This window comes from Panthera tigris, chromosome E2 (assembly GCF_018350195.1).
Source record: "Panthera tigris isolate Pti1 chromosome E2, P.tigris_Pti1_mat1.1, whole genome shotgun sequence".
NCBI lineage: Eukaryota > Metazoa > Chordata > Mammalia > Carnivora > Felidae > Panthera > Panthera tigris.
In genome coordinates this window covers 7,966,331-7,979,249 of record NC_056674.1, presented here as the reverse complement: position 1 = coordinate 7,979,249, position 12,919 = coordinate 7,966,331, and the positions used below count along the sequence as shown (strand labels likewise).

The following is a 12,919-nucleotide window of genomic DNA, read 5'->3' as shown; positions in this document are numbered from 1 at the left end:
TTTCAATGAGTAACCGTTTGGGATTTTGATGAAGTCCAATCTATTAACTTGTCATTTTGTGGACCATGCTTTTTAATATTGTGTCTGAGGAAATATTGCATGACCCAAGGTCACAGAAGTTTCCTGTATTTTTTTCCAGAGGTTTTCTCCTTTTTGGTTTTATATGTAGGTCTCTGATCCAGATTGAGTTAATTTGTTTATATGGTGCTGTCATGGCTCCAGACTAATTGTTTATACATGGCTATCAAATTGTTCGGGCATTATTTGATGAAAAGGCTTTTTTAAAAAAACATTTTTTTAAATGTCTATTTATTTTTGAGAGAGACAGAGACAGAATGCAAGTGGGTTAGGGGCAGAGAGAGAGGGAGACACAGAATCCGAAGCAGGCTCCAGGCTCTGAGCTGTCAGCACAGAGCCCGACGTGGGGCTGGAACTCACGAGCTGTGAGATCATGACCTCAGCCAAAGTCAGACACTCAACCGACTGAGCCACCCAGGCGCCCCCTGAAAAGACTCTCTTTACTGACTTGTTTTTATGTATATATTAAAAATCAGGTAGTGTCAGCTCTCTGTTTTTTAAAAAAATTTTGTTAATGTTTATTTATTTTTGAGAGAGACAGAGTCAGAGACAGAGCGTAATTGGGGGAGGGACAGAGAGAGAGACACCCACCCAGAATCTGAAGCAGGCTCCAGGCTCCGAGCTGTCAGCATACAGCCTGACTTGGGGCTTGAACTCACGAACCGCAAGATCATGACCTGAGCCGAATTCGGACGCTTAACTGACTGAGCCACCCAGGCGCCCTTCCAATCTTTTCTTCTTTTTCAAAGTTGTTTTATTTCTTCTAGGTCCTTCACAGTTCCACATGTATTTTAGAATCTGTGTGTCAGTTTCTACACACAGAAGAAAAATCCTCCTGGTTTGGGAGTGTGTTCAATCTATAGATGGATCTGGGAAGAACTGACATCCTAATAACGCTGACTTTTCTGGCCCGGGAACGTGGTCCGTGTGTCCATTTGTTTAGGTTTCCTTCCCTTCAGGAATGTTTTTAGTTTCCTGTGTTCGTCTTTTACATCTTTTGTCGGATTTATTTCCAAGCATTTTGTATTGTTGATGCTATTTTCAGTGGTTCCGTTTTTATTTCAGGTTCTGATTGCCAGTGTATAGAAATACAATAGATTTTGATATACTGATCTTGCAATCCTACAATTTATTCGCTGAACTCACATATGAGTGCCAGTAGATTTTTTTTATAGGTTCCATTGGGTTTTCTACATTGGTGACCGTATTTTCTATGAATGAAGACAGTTTTACTTCTTCCTTTCCCTTTTCTTCCTCTTCCTGCGGGACTCAAAATACCAGTGCAGTCGACTGCTTGACGCTCCCACACAGGTCATTCAAGCCCGGTTAATTTGTTTATGATCTTTTTTGCTTTTTCTTTTTTTCTCTATCAAGGTCATTTCTATTAACCTGGTTTTTTTTTTTTCTTTTTAATGTTTATTTATTTTTGAGAGAGAGAAAGAAAGAGCAGGGAAGGGGCAGAGAGAGAGGGGGGGACAGATGATCTGAAGTGGGCTCTGTGCCGACAGCAGAGAGCCTGATTCGGGGCTCGAACTCACCGGCCATGAGATTGTGACCTGAGCCAAGGTCAGATGCTTAACCAGCTGAGCCACCCAGGTGCCCCTAGATCGACCTGTTTTCAAGTTTACTGGTTCTTCTGATGTGTCCAGTCTGCTCTTAGTTTCCTCCAATGACTTGCTGATTTCAGATATGATGTTTTTCAGCCCTGGCCCTTCTAATTGGGTCTGTTTTACTTTCAAATCCCTCCTGAAAAAGCTGTGGGTCTTTACACACTGTGTCCATCCGGTCCTGACATTTACTAAATGTAGCTAAAGTCCTCGTGTGATGATCCCAGGGTGGAGGTCATCCGTCGGTCTGTTTCCACAGACTGATTTTTCTCTTGACTCTGAGCCCTGTTCTCTTCCCTTTTGGCAGATCTTGCGATTTTTCTTGTTGCTAATTTCTGTGTCTTAAAACAAAACAAAAAACAAAAAACAGCAAAGGCTGAAGTACATTGTAAAAAATGAGGTACCTGGGGCGCCTGGGTGGCGCAGTCGGTTAAGCGTCCGACTTCAGCCAGGTCACGATCTCGCGGTCCGTGAGTTCGAGCCCCGCGTCAGGCTCTGGGCTGATGGCTCGGAGCCTGGAGCCTGTTTCCGGTTCTGTGTCTCCCTCTCTCTCTGCCCCTCCCCCATTCATGCTCTGTCTCTCTCTGTCCCAAAAATAAATTAAAAACGCTGAAAAAAAAAATTTAAAAAAAAAAAAAAAAAAAAAAAAATGAGGTACCTGCTCTCTGTTACCACCACCCCAGGAGGAAGAAACACCCTTTCGTCTGGTGGGTTTCTAGAGTGAGGGGCTCGTCAGTTTGATCCACTCAGGAGCTGGGCACAGCTGCAACTTGAATCCCTCTACCTCCCTCTTGTGTCTCTGCCTCTGTCTGTCCGTCTGTCTCTTCTCTCTTTCTCTCTGGCCCTGGCTGCTCCCTCCTCCCCGTCCGCTTGTACACTCCTTTCAGCTAATCTATTTCCTCCACCCCATCTCCCTCCACCCGGAAGCTCCTGGCAGAGGAGAAGGCGGCCGTACTGCGGGCGGTGGAGGAGCGTGAGCGGGTCGAGGCGGAGGGCCGGGAGCGCGAGGCTCGGACCCTGTCCCTGACCCGGGCCCTGGAGGAGGAGCAGGACGCGCGGGAGGAGCTGGAGCGGCAGAACCGGGCCCTGCGGGCGGAGATGGAGGCCCTGCTGAGCAGCAAGGATGACGTTGGCAAGAACGTGAGTTGGGGGGGGGAGCCGGGGGGCCGCTCCCCAAGACACACGTGTGGGCGGCGCACGCACTCCTCGCGTTGGGAGACGCACACACACGTGTGTGCTCTCACGCGTGGGACATGGGGAGAACCAGCCGTCAGAGTCACGTGTTCATGCCGCGCACAGAGTGGGAGGAGAGCCAGTCCCCAAGCAGGTGCTCGCGGAACGCACGCTGAGGGCGCCCGGGTGGCTCAGTCGTTAGGCGTCCGCTTCGGCTCAGGGCGTGATCTCACAGTTTGTGAGTTCGAGTCCCATATCGGGTGAGCTCCTGCCCCTCGCTCACTTGTGCTCTCTCTCCGCCCCCCACCCCCGCCCTGCAAACAATACACAGAGTGTGAGGGGAATCTTCCTCCAGACACCTGTGTTCGTACATACACGCAGGAAGTAAGGAAGCCACCCTGCCCCCCACTGAGCACAGACAGGCTCCCCACCCTCCCCAGGCCTCTGTCTTCCTCCCTGGCTCACCGGCCAGTGAGGAGTCCCCTACGCCTGTCCCCCAGTCCCCGCTCACCCAGCCAGTGTCCCAGCCTTCTGAAAACTCCGCCACGCCCCTCACCCCATCCTTCCTTAAGTTTGCCCAGTAAACGTATTCACCGACGGGCACCTGGGTGGCTCGGTCTGTTGAGTGTCCGACTTCGGCTCAGGGCGTGATCTCACGGATCGCGAGTTCAAGCCCCGCATCGGGCTGTCTGCCCTCGGCGCAGAAGGCGCTTCAGATCCTCTGCTCCCCGCCCCCCGCCCCTCTCCACTCATGCTCTCTCCCTGAAAAAATAAACTAAGTAACTGAAACATTTTTTTAAAATTGAACACATAAATAAATATTTTTATGGAGTGGCCGCAAGGCCAGGTCCAGGGGCACCAGCCACCATGACTGCTGATGGGAGGCACCGGACAGAATACGCACTTCAGTGAGGCCCTGGACCCACGCGCTCCCGACGTCCTTCCTTATTGCCAAACAACGTCCTCTTGTGGGCACATCAGATAAAGGCTTTATCTTCTCCACACGCTCCAGGGACGATCTGGAGAGAACCGCCAGGCCTGGGGAGAACCCCTCACCCCGCGACCTACCCTTGGCCTGTAGCCCCAGGGAGGCTAGAGCCAAAACTCCAGCTCCTACTGGAACTACTAAGGTCTCTACTTCCGGAAAACTGTCAAGTTATTTGTGGCGCCTCCAGATGCCTACTTTGTGGGAAATAGGGTGTTGACAGGAGAAAGTTTAATTCCTTCCAGCAAGCAAAGCTGATTGGCAGGTGCCTAGTAGGAGGGGAAACCAGCTGGCCTCTTCCAAGGAAGGAGACCGGTCACTGATGAGAATTTCCAAGCGGGTCATTGGGCAGTGGGGACATGCAGATATTGTCCCTGTCCTGTGGAGTTCACAGTCCAGTGTAGGGGCGAGCGTTGCACAAAAAGACACATCAGCTCATGTTAAATGACCGTTGTGACTAAGGCTGAGTCGAGGAAGGGCTCGGGGCCAGGAGTGTGGATAACAGGCCCTGACAGGTCAAGGGACGCTTCTCTGAGGTGGTGACAGTTAAAAGAGAGGGATGGGGCGGGGGTGGGAGTGGGGGAGGATCTGAGAATTCATAAGCCCGGATCTGCCCTCACAGGGTGTTTGGGGTTTGAATTTACAACTCGCCAGAAGCTCTGGGAACCTCACCACCCACCCCCCCCACACACACACCCCTCCCCCCCACCCCGCCCAAGCTGAGAAAAACATCTCAGTAGACGGGATGGTGCTCTCCTGGGAGTCTGGCACAAATGAACACTTCCCTCTGGAGCGACATGCCTTCAACCCATGACCGCACAGGATCCCCGAAGACGAAGCCCGAGTGAAGTGAGCTCACGATGCAAAAATCACAAAACCCGTGAGGCAATAACCCACTGTGAGTGAGAGCTGACCTAACACACACTTGAGCTGGACTCTCACGGGCTTCAGATAACACAGCTTGCAACCAGGTTATTCGTGAAATGTTTTAGGACGATTCAGATCGAGGCACATCGTGAACTAGGTGTCAGGGAGATGGTGAGTGAACGAGCAAACGGAGAAGTGCACGTGGACCCGCTGTCTCCCCCTTGTCCGTCGAAGCTTCCCTCACTCTGCCCCGGGCTAGATCTAGGGTCCTGGCCTCCCCCTCCCTAGTGCCGCAGGTGCCCAGAGCTCACCCTCCCGTCCCCACCAGGTGCATGAGATGGAGCGAGCCCGCCGGGTGGCAGAACAGACAGTCAGCGACCTGCGAACGCAGGTGACGGAGCTGGAGGATGAACTGACGGCGGCCGAGGACGCCAAGCTGCGCCTGGAAGTGACCGTGCAGGCTCTCAAGGCCCAGCACGAACGTGACCTGCAGGGCCGTGACGAGGTTGGCGAGGAGAGGCGGCGGCAGCTGGCCAAGCAGGTACAAGCGGTCAGGCTGGGGCTGGAGGCTGCCTGGTGCCCGCAGGCAAGAGGGGCCGAAAGTCACGTGACACTCAGCTACCTGTCGCTCGGTCATTCTTCCCGGGACCCTCCTGCTCCCCAGCGCGTTCACCCACAATAACCCACCAACCCACACATATGTCCCAGTGACGGGCGGATATACCCGATGGGACGTCAACCCCCAAACCATTCACCCAGCCACCCACCACCCCGTCTACACAGGCCCCCCACCCACACACAGCCTCCCCACCAATCCACCTCCTCTCCACCATCTGCCGAACTGCTCCATTTCCGGCAACTTCCTCTCCCCAGCACCCCCCTCCCTGAGCCTGCCCCTGTACTCACGGACCTGCTACACCCCTTCTCCCACGACCTTCCTCCCTCATTCATTTACTCATCCCCTCTTCCTGTGGTCTGCGCCGTTCATTCAGGACTCAACCCGTCAAGGGATTTCCGGTGGTCTGCAGCCGGCTCGTGCTGCGTGAAGAGCCAGGGGTGGGGGGGTGGGAGTGGGGGAGGGGTCAGGGGTGGGGGGTTGCGTGGGAGGGGTGGGAGTTGCAGGTCAACTCTGAGGGTAGAAGGACCCTCTAGAGGTGGGGCCGGATGGGCTGGAGGGGAGAGATGGGAGCAGAGCAGGGGCGGGGAGGGGGGGGGCGGTGCCGGGGGGCGGGGGCGGTGCCGGGGGGGGGGCGGTGCCGGGGGGGGGGCGGGGGGGCGCGGTGCCGGGGGGAGGGGATGAGCCCAGAGCTGGGGCCCTGGGGACGGAGAGGAGGAATCCGTCTGGGCTGTAGAGAGGCAGAGGGCAGGGGGAATGGCGCTGGAGGCCTGGGCAGCGGCCGGCAGGTGGACATCCATGTCACCAGCACGGAGAGGGAGCCCGAGCCTCGTGTCCCCTGAGCCTGCCCCTTCCGGCCTCCCCGCAGCTGAGGGATGCCGAGGTGGAGCGGGACGAGGAGCGCAAGCAGCGCACCCAGGCCGTGGCCGCCCGGAAAAAGCTGGAGGTCGAGCTGGAGGACCTGAAAGCCCAGAACGCGGCCGCCGCGCAGGGCAAGGAGGACGCGGTGAAGCAGCTTCGCAAGATGCAGGTAGGGGTGAGGCTGAAGCCACCTGCGAGCCGGGCCCGCTGTCGCTCCGCCCCCTGGGCCCCGCGAGCCGCAGCTTTGTAAGCACCCGCGCCCCAAAGCCTCGCTTGCTGTTTTATGTTTTATGTTTTATGTTTTATTTCCTTTACTTAAAATGCTTAGGGTTTAGGTCCAATGTCTTCACTTTATTTAATTTTTGACATGGAAATGCCTTAGGGTTCCTCCCCTAATGTGAAAGTCATAGCTGGTTGGTTTTGGTTTTTTGTTTTTTTAATTCTTTTTTGGCGGACGCCTGGCTGGCTCCGTAGGTAAAACATGCGACTCTGGATTTTGGGGTCGTGAGTTCGAGCCCCACGTTGGGAGTAGAGATTACTTAACTTTTTTTCATTCTCTTTTTTTTTTTTTTAATTTTTTTTTTTAACATTTATTTATTTTTGAGACAGAGAGAAACAGAGCATGAACAGGGGAGGGTCAGAGAGAGCGGGAGACACAGAATCGGAAGCAGGCTCCAGGCTCTGAGCCATCAGCCCAGAGCCCGACGCGGGGCTCGAACTCACGGACCGTGAGATCGTGACCTGAGCCGAAGTCGGACGCTCAACCAACCGAGCCACCCAGGCGCCCCTTTCATTCTCTTTTTTAATGACAACGGTGTGTCGGTGTACGTCCATCAGTTGTAACGTCCCACTCAGGCGAGGGAGGCTGATGACCGGATTCCGTGTGTGGGCCAGGGGCTGTGTGGGCAATCTCCGTACCTTCTGCCTAGTGTTGCCCTGAACCTAATACTGCTCTAAAAAAGGAAAGTCTAATGTTTAAAAACTCCATTTTTTAAGTGTCCGATAAAGTGGGTGCCGGCCCCATGCGGCTTGGGCATCTAAGATGTGGTAGGAGTGAAATCCAAATTACATGCTATATATGTTATTGTGCATATATATATGTTATGTCATATGTTATGAGATATATATATATATATATATGCACAATTTTTATAGTGATTATAAATGGAAATAATAGGGGCGCCTGGGTGGCTCATTTGGTTGAGCCTCCAACTTCGTCTCAGGTCATGATCTCACAGTTCAGGTCATGATATCGCAGTTGGTGAGTTTGAACCGGGCATCAGGCTCTCTGATGTCAACAAGGAGCCTGCTTTGGATCCTGTGTCCCCCTCTCTTTCCTCCCCCCCCCCCTCTCTCTCAAATAAAATAAATAAATAAATAAATAAACATTAAAAAAATAAAAAATAAATTGAATAAAAAATAATTGAAATAAATAATTGAAATAAATAAATAATACAATTAGTAATGTATTAAATTTTGTAAATTTAATAATAATAAGAAACAAATAAATAATTGAAATAAATAGAATAAAAATAAATTGAAAAAATAACAAATAAATTGAAGTAAATAATAATATTTTAGATATGTGAGGCTATGTAAAAATATAGTGTTCAACCTAATTTACCTACTTCTTTTTTGCCTTTTTAGTGTGACCATTAGACAAGGTAAAACGATGTATGTCTTCCCACTGGGCAGCACTGGGCTAGAAGGATCCCTCCCCCAAAAGTAAACCTACCCAACCGTGTCTTCCCTGAGAGAAAAAGCCTGCAGTGAAAAGCTGCTATTGTCAAACAAGTAATAATATTAATGACAGTGATGATAATTGTCCTGCTAGTTCCAAGCCCAGTGCTGTCTTCACTGTCCTCTCTGCGCAGTAGGTTATTATTTGTATTATTTTTTCATGGCGGTGGACGTTTAGTTTGTGTCTTTTTTCTTTAAGCGCCATGGAAGAAAGACTTCTTATAATGGCATCTTTACTCACTCAGTGGTGTGGTCGGGTAGCAAAGTGGCTGGAAGTGTAAACCCTGGGGCCGTATGGCCGGGGTTCAAGTCCCGACTCTGCCACTTACCACCCTTGGCACGTTGCTGAACCTCTCTGTGCCTCAGTTGCCCCATATGTACACCGGCCAGGAAACGAGTCCCCACCAACTGGAGTCGTAGGATTAAGGGAGCCAGTGTGTACGTATAACAGGGCCTGGCCCACGGTAAGCGATCAGGAAGTGTGTGCCATCCTTCTCATTACCGCAGAGTCCAAATACAACACCCATTTCGGGCTTACTTAAAATTTTAAGGTGCTACTTTTATTTATTTTTGAGACAGCGAGAGGCAGAGCGCGAGCGGAGGAGGGGCAGAGAGAGGCAGAGAGAGAGGGAGACACAGAATCTGAAACAGATGAAACGGACCCCCAGCGCCTAGCTGTCAGCATGGAGCCCAACGCGGGGCTCGAACTCAGAAACCGAGAGATCATGACTTGAGCCAGAGTGGAGGCTTAACCGACTGAGCCACCCGGGCGCCCCTGAGTTGTTACATTTTTAAACTGGAGGTTGCCGAAACCCCCAGAGCAGGGGAGGGGCTGGCCCCGGGTCACACAGCGAGCCAGGGACTGGCTGCGGCGGCCCCGGGCTGCAGGGTTTTGTTCGCGCTCTCGGGAACCGAAGAGCCCCCGCAGGGCCGAGGCGACGTTACGGGCTCCCGCATGAGTCACGACCAGGCGGCGCCCGCTCACTCGCTTCGTTCCGCCCAGGCCCAGATGAAGGAGCTGTGGCGGGAGGTGGAGGAGTCACGCACTTCGCGGGAGGAAATCTTTGCCCAGAACCGGGAGAGTGAGAAGCGCCTCAAGGCACTGGAGGCGGAGGTGCTGCGGCTGCAGGAGGTGAGGCCGGGATGGGCGTGGCCCTGGGGTGGAGGCGGGGCGGTGAGGGTGGGCGGGGCCAACCGGCTAGGCCTCGTGGGGAACTCGGGAGCCCTGGGAGGGTTCTGAGCAAAGCGGGCGGCCAGGTCTGCGCTGGTGCCATTAAGGAGATGGACTGGAGGGGGGACATTGGAGGCGGGAAGTCTGGGGAGAGAGGACAAGGCCAGAGCCGGGACTGTGGGGACGCGGGGAAGAGATAAAGCAGAGAGAATAGAGGGTCGACATGGACAGGGCTGGGGGTGATAAGGGGGCAGGGGAGGTAAGAAGGGACCTGGGGGTCAGGCCTGGTGCCTGGGGGCACCCGGAGGGGGAGCAGGTTGAGGCGGCGCTGAGGGGGAGGGGCCTGGGGACGGGAAGGGAGAGGTGGACAAGGGTCAGGGGCTCAGGAGACAGCTTTTAGGAGGCACCTGCCCGTGCATTGAAGTTCGTTCCAAGCTCGCCCAGGGATGGCATGTTCACGTGCAGCGAAAACAAGTCTGGGAGCCTTGAGGTGTGAGGAGCAGGGAGGCCGGTGCCCAGATAGCACCCCGCTCCCCCCCCACTGCTGACCTGCACCCGTCCCTGTCCTCCCAGGAACTGGCCGCCTCAGATCGTGCCCGGCGGCAGGTCCAGCAGGAGCGGGACGAGATGGCAGATGAGGTGGCCAACGGCAGCCTTAGCAAGTGAGTGGCCCGCGGTACTGTGGGGCAGGACGCCCTGCTCCCGCCGTCCTGCCCTCTCACCTCCCCCCTCCCCGCCCCGCTCCCGTTGTCCCCAGGGCAGCCATTCTGGAGGAGAAGCGGCAGCTGGAGGGGCGCCTGGGGCAAATGGAAGAGGAACTCGAGGAGGAGCAGAGCAACGCAGAGCTGCTGGGCGACCGCTACCGCAAGCTGCTCCTGCAGGTGACACAGCCCTGTCCCCCCGACGGCCCCGGGGCCCCGCTGACCCGGGAGCGTCATCCCCAGTCCTTTCATTCGGCGCAGAACGGAAAAGGAAAGGTCTGGGTTGGGTTTTAGTGGTTGAGTAGGAGTTCTCAAGGCGGGTAGGCGTCGATGAAGGGCTGGATCCCGAGGGTACTTACGTGGGTCGCTGCACTGCGACGCGGTCGCATCCACTGCGTGGACGTGGGTAGGGTGGCACGTGTGATAATACAAGTATCTTTGGTCCGGGAGGTGGGCGCCCGGGTGGCTCAGTCAGCTGAGCGTCTGACGCTTGATTTCGGCTCAGGTCATGATCCCACAGTCTGCGATCGAGCCCCCACATCGGGATCGGGCTCCATGCTGAGCATGGAGCCTTCTTAAGATTCTGTCTCTCACGTGCAGTCTCTCTCTCTCTCTCTCTCTCCAAAAAAAAAAAAAAAAAGGAAGTATCTTCAGTCCAGCAGAGAGATGGAGGGAGGGAGGGAGAGAACGCTGCAAGAATCAGAAGAAAGCATGTGGAAAAAGGGACATTTGGCTGGGGTTTTAAAGCATAAGTAGGAGCGAGGCAGCTAAGCAGGCAGAAGCATATTTCCATTTGTAGATTTATTTATAAATACTGTCTGAGGCTTCTGGAGGCCGAGGTCCTATTCTGGGTGATGCTGGGGACCTGGGGATGGCTCATTCCGGATCTCTGCCCTGAAGGACATCCTAGTCTGATGGAGGGGACAGACTCTCCCAATACAGAAATACAAGTGACAATGCAGGAAGCACAAGACACTGTGAGGACTTAGAAGAGAATTCTGACCCCGCATGGAGGCTGGGGGCTGTCAGGGAAGACTTCCTGTTGGAGGAGATGTCTTAAGAGGTCATGCTGGAAGTTAAGAGTTTGCCAGGCAGACAGTGGAGGGATGGGATTTCCAAAGAGAGGCCTGTGTCTCCATGACTTCGTCAATTTTTTTAAATGCTTATTTATTTATTTTGAGAGAGGGAGAGAATCTCAAGCAGTCTCCGCACTGTCAGCGCAGAGCCCACGAACCATGATTTCCTGACCTGAGCAAAAATCAAGAGTAGGACGCTTAACTGACTGAGCCACCCAGGCACCCCAATTATTTCATTGATTTTTTAAATGTTTATTTATTTATTTATTTTTAATTTAAATTTTTTTAACATTTGTTCATTTTTGAGAGACAGAGACAGAGTGTGAGTGGGGGAGGGGCAGAGAGAGAAGGAGACACAGAATCCTAAACAGGCTCCAGGCTCTGAGCTGTCAGCACAGAGCCCGATGTGGGGCTCGAACCCACGGACTGTGAGATCATGACCTGAGCCCAAGTCGGACGCTTAACTGACTGACCCACCTCGAGCTCCCCTATTTATTTATTTTTGAAAGAGAAAGAGCACGAGCAGGGGAGGGGCAGAGAGAGAGAGAGAGAGGGAGACACGGAATCTGAAGCAGGCTCCAGGGCTCCAAGCTGTCAGCACAGAGCCCGATGCGGGGCTCGAACCCACAGACTGTAAGATCATGCATGACCTGAGCTGAAGTCAGACACTTAACTGACTAAGCCACCAGAGCGCCCTCATTAATGTTTTTTAAAGATGTTCTTTTTTTTTAATTTTTTTTTAATGTTTATTTTTGAGAGAGACAGAGACAGAATGTGAGTGATTTAGGGGCAGAGAGAGAGGGAGACACAGAATCCAAAGCAGGCTCCAGGCTCCGGCTAGCAGCACAGAGCCCGACATGGGGCCTGAACCCATGAACTGTGAGATCGTGACCTGAGCCGAAGCTGGATGCTTAACCGACTGAGCCACCCAGGCGCCCCATCCCCTCGTTAATTTTTAAAAACACATTTTGAGACTTCTCAGGGGACATGCCCTGACACCGCTGGACATTCAGAGAAGAGCGAGACCCCAGCTTCAGCCCTTGGGGAGCACCTAGGCCAGTAGGAGAGGCCGTCATACTCCAGGGTGATGATTTCACTTGTAGCGAAACCCCAGTCACAAACAAGGCCCCACACTGTGGTCCCTGGCTACCTCAGACCTTGTCTCTAGCCTTTCCATCCCTGGTTGGCTCTGCTCCAGCCGCACCAGCCTCCTCACTATTTCTTGACTCTGCCAAGTGTATTCCTACCACAGGGCCTTTGCACCTGCTTTCCCCCTTCTTCCTGAGAGAAAGCTCTTACCCCAGACCATCCCATGTCTCATTCCCAGTAAGAGCCTTCCCTGACCGTACTGTGTGAAACAGCCACCCTCTCACCTGCAATTCCCCTCCATTCTCTCTGCTTTGATCTCCTCCCTTTCCCTTATGACTACCTGAAACTATATTATATATTTACTTGCTTGTATGCTGTCCATCTCCCCAGCAGAATGTAAACACCTCGAGAGTAGGGCCTCTGTCTTTATTTTTTTAATTTTTAAAAAATCTTTATTTATTTTTTGAGAGAGAGAGAGAGACAGAGCGTGAGCAGGGGAGGAACAGAGAGAGAAGGAGACACAGAATCCGAAGCAGGCTCCAGGCTCTGAGCTGTCAGCACAGAGCCTGATGTGGGGCTTGAACCCACGAACCGTGAGATCATGACCTGATCCGAAGTCGGACGCTTAACCAACTAAGCCACCCCGGCACACCCCCAGCCCACATCGTTGGCTGTTGTTGAAAAGGAGAACTTTATAAAAAATCAGAATAAAACTAGGGTGCCTGGGTGGCTCAGTCGGCTAAGCCTCTGCCTCTTAATTTTGGCTCAGGTCATGATCTCCCGGTTCATGGGATCGAGCCCCACGTCAGGCTCTGCACTGGCAGTGTGGACGGAGCCTGCTTGAGATTCTCTCTCTCTCTCTCTCTCTCTCTCTCTCTCTCTCTCTCTCTCTCCACCCCTCCCCCGTGCATGCTTTCTCTCTCTCTCTAAGTAAGTAAATAAATAAATAAATAAA

At 53.1% G+C, this 12,919-nt stretch overlaps 1 protein-coding gene across 4 annotated transcripts in view; it reads left to right on the top strand.

Annotated features, from left to right (window-relative positions):
* The window catches only part of MYH14 (myosin heavy chain 14), a 90,164-nt gene that overhangs the window by 68,783 nt on the left and 8,462 nt on the right, over nt 1–12,919 (top strand). For all 4 annotated transcript variants that reach the window (XM_042970328.1, XM_042970327.1, XM_042970329.1 and 1 more), the window contains 6 exons: nt 2,613–2,825; nt 5,039–5,251; nt 6,195–6,356; nt 8,931–9,059; nt 9,672–9,760; nt 9,856–9,979. In XM_042970328.1, the coding sequence (XP_042826262.1) occupies nt 2,613–2,825; nt 5,039–5,251; nt 6,195–6,356; nt 8,931–9,059; nt 9,672–9,760; nt 9,856–9,979 (930 nt within the window). The remainder of the gene's footprint in view (nt 1–2,612; nt 2,826–5,038; nt 5,252–6,194; nt 6,357–8,930; nt 9,060–9,671; nt 9,761–9,855; nt 9,980–12,919) is intronic.